The 12,137-nt window shown below is 35.1% G+C and overlaps 1 protein-coding gene across 2 annotated transcripts in view; it reads right to left on the bottom strand.

Annotated features, from left to right (window-relative positions):
* The window catches only part of NBDY (negative regulator of P-body association), an 86,249-nt gene extending 74,317 nt beyond the window's left edge, over positions 1–11,932 (bottom strand). For both annotated transcript variants that reach the window (XM_025045983.1, XM_025045982.1), the window contains exons 1-2: positions 11,585–11,932; positions 9,742–9,878 (exon numbers count right to left, since the gene is read on the bottom strand). In XM_025045983.1, coding sequence (XP_024901751.1) covers positions 11,614–11,820 — 207 coding nt within the window. In that variant the 5' untranslated portion in view covers positions 11,821–11,932 and the 3' untranslated portion in view covers positions 9,742–9,878; positions 11,585–11,613. The remainder of the gene's footprint in view (positions 1–9,741; positions 9,879–11,584) is intronic.
* Positions 11,933–12,137: the final 205 nt, after the last annotated feature.

The raw sequence follows: 12,137 nt of genomic DNA, 5'->3' as shown, positions 1-12,137 counted from the left end.
GACCTTGGACTTAAAGAGGATTTTATGAATTTGACCTCAAAGGCAAGGGAAGTAAAAGCTAAAATAAATGAATGGGACTGCATCAAACTAAAAAGCTTATGCTCAGCAAAAGAAATCTTTAACAAGGTAAACAGAAAACCATACAAATGGGAAAATATCTTTGCAAGCAACACCTCTGATAAGGGCCTACTATCCAAAATATACAAAGAACTCATACAATTCAATAATGACAAAAAAACAAATGATCCAATCAAAAAATAGTCATAGGACCTGAACAGACACTTCTCTCTAGAGAACATACAAACGGCCAACAAATATTTAAAAAGATGCTCAACATCCCTAGCTATTAAGGAAATGCGAATTAAAACCACAATGAGATACCATTTCACACCTGTTAGAAAAGGTATAATCAACAGGACAATTAATAACAAGTGTTGGAGAGGATGCAGAGAAAAAGGAACCCTCATACACTGCTGGTGGGACTGCTAATTAGTACAGCTCATATGAAAAACAGTATGGAGTTTCCTCAGAAAACTAAGAATTGATCTAGCATATGATCCCTCTACTGGGTATTTACCCCAAAGACTTGAAAACCCATAACCAAAAAGATACTTGCACACCAATATTCATAACAGCTTATTCACAGTGGCCAGGCCATGGAAGCAATCAAAGTGTCCTACAATAGATGATTGGCTAAAGAAGCTGTAGCACATATATACAATGGAATATTACTCACCTATAAGTAGAGATGAAATCCTGCCATTTGTGACAACATGGATAGACCTCGAGATAATCATGCTAAGCGAAATAAGCCAGACACAAAAAGTTGAAAATCACATGATATCACTTGTATGTGTGATACAAACATAAAAGCGACAAATGAACAGGACAAACAAACAGAGACTCATGGACATGGGTTATAGACTATTGGTTACCAGAGGGTAGAGGGTGGGGAAGAAGGAGGAGGTATATAGTTAAAGGGGGTCAAATATATTTTAGCTGAAGAAAACTGGACTTTGGTTGGTAAACACACAATAAAGTATACAGATGTCAAATTATAATGTACATCTGAAATTATATAATTATATTAACCAATGTTACCCTAATAAACTTTAAAAAAAAGGAAAAATAGAAAATAGGGAATTACTGGTCTTATATTCCACAATATACCAGATTGACTTAACAGACATTTTTAGAACACCTCATCCCAAAACTGCAGATTACACATTTTTCTCCCATGCGCATGAAACATTTTCTATGATAGACACATATTAGGCCACAAAACAAGTCTTAATAAATTCAAGAATACCAAAATTATATTGAGCATATTTTCTGGCCACAGTGGCTTGAAACAAGAAATCAACTATGGCAGAAAAACTGAAAAAAAAAAAAAAAACCCACACACAAATATACGTGGAGATTAAACAACATGCAACTAAACAAACAATGGATTGCAGAGGATATCAAGCATGAAATCAAAAATTACCTTGAGACAAATGAAAATGAAAATACAACGTTACAAAATTTATAAGATGCAGCAAAAGCCTTTTTAAGAGGAAAATGTATTGTTATACAGGCTTACCTCAATAAGCAAGCAAAATCGCAAATGAACAATCTAACTTTACACCTGACGGAACTAGAAACAAAACTCAAAGTACGTAGAAAGAAATAAAGTTCAAAGCAGAAATAAACAAAATAGAGACTAAAAAGCAATGGGAAAGATTAATGAAACTAAAAGTTGGTTATCTAAAAGCATAAATAAAATTGGCAAGCTCTATCAAAACTCATCAAGAACAAAAGACATCCCAAATAAACAAAATCTGAGATGAAAGAGAAAAGATTACAACTGACACCACAAAAAGGATCATTAAAGAATACTATAAAGGTAGTAGGATACAAAATCGATATACAGATATGTCATATTTCTATACACTAATAACAAACAGTCAGAAGGAAAAATCAAAACAATACCATTTATAATAGTTCCAAAAAGAATAAAATACATAGGAAGAAATTAAACCAAGGAGCTGAAAAACCCACACTCTGAAAACTATATGACACTGAAGAAAGAAAATGAAGAGGACGCAAATAAATGCAAGGATATACCGTACTCATGGATTTGAAAAATATTGTTAAAATGACCAAACTACCCAAAGCAATCTATAGATTTAATGTAATCCCTATAAAAATGCCAATGACGTTTCTCTCATTACTGGAAATATAACCCTAACATTTATATAGAACCACAAAAGACTACAAACAGTCAAAGCAATCTTGAGAAAGAAGAACATAGTTGGAGGTATCACACTCCCTGATTTCAGACTATACTATAAAGCTATAATAATCAAAACAGTATGGTACTAGAACAAAAACAGACATATAGATAGATGAAATAGAGAAGACCCAAAATAAACCCTTGCATATATGGTCAATGACTATATGACAAAGTAGGTAACAACATACAATGGAGAAATAACAGTCCCTTCAACAAGTGGTATTAGGGAAAACCGAACAGATACATGCAAAAAATAAAATTGGACCACTCTCTTACATCATACATAAAACAAACTCAAAATAGATTAAAGACTTAAATGTAATACTTGAAGCTATAAAATTCCTAGAAGAAAACACAGTATAATATTTGATATCAGTCTTAGTCTTATCAAAAATGTCTTTTCGATAAGATCCCCTCAAGCAAGGTAAACAAAAGCAAAAATAAAGAAATGGACTTTGTCAAACTGAAAAGCTTCTGCACAGTGAAGGAATCCATTAATTTTTTAAGGGGACAACCTGCTGAATAGGAGAGATATTTGCAAATAATCCAAAAGGAGTTTATATCTAAAATATATAAAAAATTCATACAACTCAATAACACAAAAAAAATCATTTAAAAAAAATAATCAAAAAATGAGCAGAGAACATGAAGAGACATTTTTCTGGAGAAAGCATACAGATGGCCAAAAGATATATAAAAAGATACTCAATGACAATAATCACCAGGAAACATAAAATCACAATGAGATATCACTTCACACCAGAATGGATATTATCAAAAAGTCAACAAATACCAAGAGTTGGCAGGGAGGTGGAGAAAAGTAAACTGTCATGCACTGTTAGTAGAATTGTAAATTGGTGTAGCCTCTATGGAAAACAGTACAGATTCCCCAAGAAATTAAAAATAGAACTACCAAACGACCCAGCAATACCACTTCTGAGTATTTATCAGATATAAAGGAAAACGCCAATTTGAACAGATATATACACCTATTATGATCATTACAGCATTATTTACAATATCTAAGGTGTTCATCTACAGATGAATGGCTAAAGAGAATGTAATATACACACACAATGGAATATTAGTCATAAAAAATGAAATCTTGCTATTTGCTACAACATGGATGGATCTAGAGGATATTATGCAAAGTGAAATGAGTCAAAGGAAGACAAATACTTTTTGATTTCACTTATATGTGGAATCTAAAAAACAAACAAAACAAAAATATACTCGTAGATACAGAGAACAAACTAATGATTGACATGAAGATGGGTGGTTTGGAGTGGGTGAAAAGGTTTAGGAGGAAAAGAGGTACAAACTTCCAGTTATAAAATAAATAAGCCACAGAGATGTAGTGCACAACACAGATAATATAGTCAACAATATCATTATAATTTGTATGGTGACAGATGGTCACTGGACTCAATGTAGTGATCACATCATAAGGTGTGTGTATACACACACACACGTCGACTCATTATGCTGAAGCTAATATAAGACTGCATGTCTACCATATTTTAATAAAAATTATAAAAAGAAAAGTATGGTACTGGCATAAAAACAGACACTTAGACCAATGGAACAGAATTGAGAGCCCAGAAATAAACCCCCACTTATATGGTCACTTAATATTTGACAAGGAAGCCAAGAATACTCGATGGAGAAAAGATAGTCTATTCGATAAACGATGCTGGAAAAACTGCAAAATTACATTAAAAAGAATGAATCTGAAGCACGATGTTACATCACTCACAAAAATTAATGCAAAATATGTTGAACACTTAGGGTAAGACTTGAAACCACAAACTCTAAAAAACGTAGGGGAAAAGCTTCTTGACATAGGTCTTTGCAAGGATTTTGTGGCTATGACACCAAAAGCAAAAGCAATAAAAGAAAAAGTCAACAAGCAGGACTACCTCAAACTGAAAAGCTTCTGCAGAGTAAAAGAAATGATCGATAGATTGTAAAGGAAAACTATGAAACGGGAGAAAATATTTTCAAACCACATTGGAATAAGGAATTAATATCCAAAAATAATATAAAGATCTCATACAACTCAACTGCAGAAAAACAAGTAATCCAATTTTAAAAGGTGCAAAATGCCTGAATAGAAGTTATTCCAAAGAAGATATGCAAATGGCCAACAGGTACATAAAAATCTGCTCATCATCACTAATCATCAGAGAAATGAAAATCAAAACCACAATGAGACATCTCATACTTGTTAGAATGGCTATCATCAAAAATACAAGAGATAACAAATACTGGTGAGGATGTAGAGAAAAGGGAACGAACCAATGTATGCTATTGGTCAACACATTAATTGCTATATCTACTATGGAGAACAGTATAAAATTTTCTCAAATATTAAAAGTAGGACTATTATGACTTAGCGATCCTACTGGGAATATATCTGAAGGAAATGAAATCACTATGGTGAAGCAATAGCTGCACCCCCACGTTCATTGCATCATTATTTACAATAAACAAGACATTGAAACAAAGTAAGTGTTCATCAACAGATGAATGGACAAAGAAAATGAACTGCATATATACAATGGACTATTCAGCCATAAAAAATAATGTAATCCAATTGTGGTTCCGGTCAAGGTGGCAGAATAGATAACCACTGTGCTTGCTCCTCTCACAATCTTATCAAAATTACAATTAAACTACAGAACAACCATCATTCTGAGTCACCTGAGGTCTAGCTGAACAAAAGTCCTACAATGGGGGACACACAGAAGAGGCCAACTAAAGACTGCTAGGAGGGGCAGAGACTCAGAGATCCACCACCTGCATGTGGCGGTTGAGAACTGGGAGAAATATCTCTGCTGCAGATGTCCCCCCAGAGGAGCGAGAGATCCTGGTCCCATACCCAGCTCCCCATCCCAGGGTTCCAGTTCCACTTAGAGACATCCCCACAATTTCTGGCTGTGAAAACCAGTGGAAATTGTGGCTGAGTGAGACAGAGGGCTGCTGAAGTCACAGACATTCCTCTTACGGGGTCAGCGTGTGGACTTACTTGCTGATGAACTCACTCATTCTGCGTTCCATCACTGGGGCAGCAGATGGAAAGGCACCAGGGACATAAGGGAAGAAACTGAGTTGTCTGGCTTCAGAGCAAGGAGTGGAAGAGAAACTTTCTCCCAGAGAGAAGTTCCGGCAGAATCCATTGATTCTTTGATGAACCCTCGCCCTTCCTGGAGCACAGACACAGACAGATGCCATATTTGAGTCTCCATCAACCTGGATTACACTGATCACCCTGCCCTAGTGTATCCCTGAGACTCTGCCCCACCCAACTTGCAGGCACAACCCAGCCACTTCCAGTGGCTTTTCCATACAAATGGCCTGTCTTGGCTCATGCTGTGGACTTTCCTAAAATCTCTCAAAGGCTCACAAACCCAAATAAAGAGCATCTGGCCTCGGCATGCTCATACCTCTTGCTGAGCAGCCTGAAGCCTGTCACAAGGAGCAGCAAGCTACAGTTTGGGACTTGGCCTCTCGAGGTACCTCCAAGCCCAGTGTGGCTGATAGCCATCTGCAGATTTCTTAGTGACTTTTGCCAGGTGGCCCCAGCCAATACACAGGCTGCGGCTGAGCTTGGTCTGTGGCAGAGCTCCTTCCAGGAGGCCCAGGGCCACACGCCCAGCTTCCACGGAGCCTGAGCACCACCCAGGCCTGCATCCAAAGATGACACAAACAAAAGGCAGACAGGGCACATACTAGAGCCCTGCTAAAGCAAATCTTGCTTCACAGGGTCAGCCCCTTACCAGCCAGTCCTCCCAACCAATCAGCCCAAGGTCAATCCCTCCTACTGACATACAAACAGCAACCAAAGCTCAACTACAACAGGAAGACACACATGACACACATAAGGGACACATCTGAAGCATCTGGCTCAGGTGACATGGGAAGACTGCACCACTGGGCCCCAGAGGGCACATAATAGATAAGGCCACTCTACTAAGAATGAGAGACATGGCAGCCCTACCTAATACATAGAAATTAACACAGACAGCCTGTCAAAATGGGAGACAAAGAAACATGTCTCAAATGAAAGAATAGAACAAAGTTCCAGAAAAAGAACTAAATAAAATGAAGACAAGCAATCTACCAGATGCAGAGTTCAAAATATGGATTATAAGGATGCTCAATGAACTTAGGAGAAGAGTAGATGAGAACTTTAACAAAGAGATAGAAAATATAAAAGTGGAGCTAGAAAACATAAAAAGAAATCAAACAAACCCAAAACACTACTTCAAAGGGACATATGAACCTATATGTTAACTGCAGCATTATTTACAATAGCCAAGATATGTTGGCAACCTCAGTGTCTATCAAAAGGTAAATGGATATAGAAGAGTTGGTACATATATACAATAAAATACTAGCCATAAAAAAGAATGAAATCTTGTTAGCTGCAACGACACGGATGGACCTAGAGGGTATTGTACTAACTGGAGTCAGAGAAAATGTGCTAAGTCAGACAGAGAAAAACAAATGCCATATTATTTCATTTAAATGTGGAATCTAAAGAACTCTTAGATATAGAGAACATTTTGATAGATGCCAGATGGGAGGGGATTTGTGGTGTGGATGAAAAAGGAAAGGTATTAAGAAGTACAAATTGGTAGTTACAAGCAGTCATAAAGATGTAAAGTATAGCATAAGGAATACAGTCAATAATATTGTAATATCTATATACGGTGTCAGATGGAAACTAGATATATTGGGGTGATCACTTTGCAAGTTATATAAATGTCTAGTCAGCATGTTGTACACCAGAAACTATAATTGAAAAAGACAAGGGGAAAATTAAATCATTTCTTCAATTAAATAAATTAATTAATAAAAAATAAAACAAAAAAACAAAATAAAACAAACAAAAGAAGGCAATTCTGCCATTTCCAAAATAATGAATAAACCTTGAGAACCTTATGCTAAGTGAAATAATTCAGACGGAAAAAGACAAATACTATATAATTTCACTTATACAAGGAATCTAAAAAAAATTAATTCATAGAAACAGAGAGTGGACTGGTGGTTTCCAGGGATGGCAGGGTTGGGGAAATGGGTGAAGGTGGTCAAAGGATATAAACTTTCAGTTATAACATGAATAAGTTCTTGCAATTTAATGTACAGCATGATGTACATTATATTATAGTTAATACTACAGTTATAGTATAGTTATATAAAATCATAAAACTATAGTTATAGTATACTTAATACTATACTATGGACTAGTGAGTATAGTTAACAATATTGTATACTTAAAAGTTAAGAGAGTAGATCTTAAAAATTCTAACCACACACACACAAAAAATGGTAACTATGTAAGATGACTGATGTGCTAACTAATCTTACTGTGTTACTCATTCTGTAATATGCATATATTGCAAATCATCACATTGTACACCTTAAACTTACAACAATTTTATATGTCAAATATATGTCAATAAAGGTGGGAAAAAATAATATAGCTTACATTGTCCATTTGAAATATGTTTTCTCGAACTCGTCCCTTTCTCAGTGAATGAGTACATAATCATGACAATAAAGGTTTATGAAACATAACAGAAAATGGAACAATGTCAAATTCCTATTTTATCCCATGTACTGAAGTTGTGTAATAGAAAGGCATTGTTCTGAGAATATTACACTGAAGTATTCACAGGTAAAGGAGCATGATGTCTGCAAGTTAAAGAGAAAAAGAGTAAAAGGGAGAGAGAGAGAAGAAAAGGGATGGGGGAGGAAGAGAGGAAAAAAGGTAAGGGAGAGGGAGAAGGAAATGATAGAGAATGATATGGAAATAGAGAATGATAAAGCAAACATGGCCAAATGGTAATTGGTGAATCTAGGTAAAGGGTATAATGGAGTTCTTTGTAATATTCTTACAATTTTTCTTTAAGTATAAAATTAAATCAAAATAAAAAATTTAAAAACATAAGTATAAGGGATGGTTACCAGAAGAAAGTAGGTAGAGGATGGGTGAAAAGGAGAAGAAGAATATAGTTAATGATATTGTGATAAATTTGCACATTGATAGATGGTTACTAGTATTAGTGAGGTGATCACATTGTAAGGTATAAAAATGTCAAATCACTATATTGTACACTCGAAAATAATATAATCAATATAAGATTGTATACCAACTATGCTTAAATAAAAATATATTTTAAAAAGTATAAATAGCAGCAATAATTCCATCATTGAATAGCACAATCACACTTTTCCTATGTATTTAGTGAAAAAAAAAAAAGTTTTATATTGCCGAAATCTATTGGGATAAGGAGCCAGTATATAATTTTGGTTTTTGTTACCAGAAAGACAAAAGACATAAAACATTTTAAAGCAGAAAATAAGATGAAATTCATCTATAACTGAACTAATGATTTCACAATATGATTTTTAAAACAGACTTTTGTGTTTGTAAATAAAAAAACTCATGAGTCAAAAAGAAATCATAAATTAGAAAATAATAATTGAATTACAATAAATTACTACATATAAAAACCTGTGAAATTCTTCTAAAGTGGTAGATAGTGAAAAATTTATAGTCATAGTTTAGAAAAGAAAACTGAAAATTACTGACATATAAGACCAAATAAATAAACCAGAAAAAGAGCAAACAGAAAGTAAAGAAAAAAATAAAAAAGCAAAAGTTAATAAAATAGGAAACAAAATATTCAATGGTGAGGTCTGATGAAACCAAAAATGAGAAATACATTAGAAAATTGATTACTGTAATTTATCATACAGTCACATATCATGCTGTCATATTAATGAGGAAAAAAAACCCATATGATCATAGCAGTAAATACCAAGTATCTGGAGAAGAAACTGCATACTAATTCATAATAAAAACTCTCCGCAAACTAAGAATAGAAAGGAACTTCCTTAACCTGAAAAAGAAAATCTACTAAAATGGTGAAATATTTATAGAATTCCCTTGTAAATTCAGTAGCAAGACAAGGAAATCCTCTATCACTGCTACTATTTCTCATTGTACTGAAGATCCTAACTAGCACAATAAAATAAGTTAAAAAATGGCAAAAAATATTGGACAATCTAAAATATATTGGGAAGAAACTGCCATTATTCCCAATGTAATTAACAGAAAATCCATAATTAGAACAAATACAATTCAGAAAGCTGCAGCATATAAAATCAACATGTAAGAATAATCACAAAATGTGGTTTAAAAGATACATTTCACAATAACATCAGAAACTATAAGGTAATTAGAGTGAATGGAACAAAACAGCTTATAGATTTACACTTTTGTGGTATATATGGATGGTTTCATATAGTGTAGAAAATGCTTTCAATTTTATCATTTGGTGATAGCTTTTTGGTTTTTGTTTGGCTAGTTATTTTTAATGTCATAATTAATCAGTTTAGTGTCATAACCAACTATTTTTCTTCCTCCCTTAGTAAGTTTTTAGTAAGGACATTACCTTAACAATCACAACTTCCCAGCACAGGACAACAGAAAAAGCAGGGTAGCATTGTCAATAATCTTCATTGTCTTCACTGGATGAACTATTTTACAAATAGGTGAAGGAAACTGAGTCATACTGTAATCCTTCAACGACTGAAAAATAGTAAAATAAGGTAAAATCATTTTTTGTTAATTTATCTCTTTCCCCTGACCTCTTCAAGTCCTGTTCCACCATACCCCCATTTCAATTTTATACTCCTGTAAAAACAGTTATATAGATAGTATTGAAAGGATCCATTGCATATCAATAACAAATAATAATTGACAATAAGTACAATAATAAGTATAGACTATGGAAGCCCTTTAGAACAGTGTCTGGCATGTAAAAAATGTTCGGTAAACATTATTACAATTTTTCAGTGATTTGAATCACTGAAAGAAATTATGTAGCTCTTGCACTTCTTGCCATACACAATCTTTGTTTTCTATGTGAGCAGATCTATGCTCTCCTGCTCACCACCACTACTGTTTGGACAAAGAGGTAAAGTTGAGGGAAATCAGGCTTAAGGAATGACCTGGTGATGCTTTCAAGCGAAATAGAGCTCATTAGTTTTCTATGCACTACCACCAAGCCCTAAATCCAGAACCCCCTTAGTTGCCACTGTTAGACTATTATTCATTGACTTATTTATTCAAATAGATTTCACTCCTACTATGTACCAGGCACTATGCCTTGGCCATCCATCCCTTTCAGCTCCCAGTACAATACCTAGTCCATTGCAAGGATTCCATAAAGGTTTATTGCATGAATGAAGAAGGGATGCCCTGTGTCCTTTGGATTACAAAGATCTGTGATGCTTAGGTCAGATTTGGTTTTATTTCTTGTATTCTATAAGTTCATATAAATAGAAGATTGTTTCTCTGATAGTAAAAACTTTATAGTAAAAACTGAACTCCTATAATGTGTCACTTGCTTGAAAATCTTCAATGGTTGCCACTACATATGGATTAAACTGCATAGTCCTTAGCATTATATTGAAGGCCCTGCAACACTCTATTTCACCTCCAAGTCCTCATAGATTCAGAATTATAGCCAAGCTTTTCCCAGAACAAGCCTGTCTTGGGGCTTTTGTTCCAGAAATACTAGGCCTGAAAAACATTCTCTCCCCTTCCACATGAAAAGATGTCACTCACTCTTTAAGGTCCACCCAAATTTCCCCTTTCTTCTTAGATAGTTCATGATTACTACCAAGCAGAATGATTTGGTCCACCCTAAGTTGCTTCCTGAATACCTTGAACAAGCAAATATTATGGCACTAGGGTTTGACTTAACATATTCTATTTTTTTTTTACTTACTAAATTCTCTCACCATACACAATCACACTTTTGCAGCTCTTATAAGCACCGTGCTAAGCACAGGCATTAGACCTTCAATACATCTTTACTGGTCTTAAACAGCATTTTTTTAATTGAAAGTTTCAAATATACACAAAAGTAGTGAGAACAGTATAATGAATCGCCATGTATACAAAACCTTGTTATAATAATTATCAACTCATGAACCTTTTGTTTGTAAGCCCCACCTCGACCCCTCGAAATTACTTTCAAACATATCAAAAGATTCAACTCTATTTCTTAAAAAATAACAACCACTGTTATCACATTATAATAAAATAATTCTTATGTCATTAAATATCCATAATTTCATCCAAGTATATTTTGTGAGTTATTTAATGCCTGCATAGTCTTTCTTCAATTTTAAAATCGTGGAGCGAACAGGGAAAATGAGAAGGCGATCTAGGAAATGCATAATTAGGATTCAGAGAGCCTGGATGTTCCAGATGAGAAAGAATCTAACCTGGTTTAGGATGAGAGAAGTATATTCTACTACTTCTCCGGAGGAGGAGGGTGCGACGTTAGACCAGGTGATGCTGGAGGAGGTGCGGAGGGGAGAGAAGTACTACCTCCGTTGGGGGTTCCTTCCGGATAATCCCACCGTGGAGCTAGGAGGCAGCGCTTTTTTGGAGGCTTGGTTTCCCGTGTGTTTCCAGGTGGGAGCGTGGATCTCCCGGATGTACAAGGTTGGTCCTCCATAAGGGTTATAGGACCTGGGTGTCAGCTCTCTCTGGTGGACCCTGGCGAGGCCAAAAGACCTGAGATGGCGGCGAGTTTCCTCCAGGCACAGAGCTTCCTCCCGGTTTCTCTCTTACCGCATTTCCTGTATCCTGATACGTATATCCCCTTTTTGCCTCCGCCCCAGCTCCCTACCCTACCCCATTTTAACGTTTTTACAAGGATCAGCCTTTTTAAAAGTGACTCGTATAGTATATGTAATATAATGCTTTATCATCGTCCCTCCCCCTGCGTAACTAAATCTATGGACAGACTTATACATTTTATGCTACTTTATA

Source organism: Pteropus alecto, unplaced genomic scaffold, assembly GCF_000325575.1.
Source record: "Pteropus alecto unplaced genomic scaffold, ASM32557v1 scaffold344, whole genome shotgun sequence".
Classification (NCBI taxonomy): Eukaryota; Metazoa; Chordata; class Mammalia; order Chiroptera; family Pteropodidae; genus Pteropus; species Pteropus alecto.
This window is presented reverse-complemented; position numbering and strand designations above follow the sequence as displayed.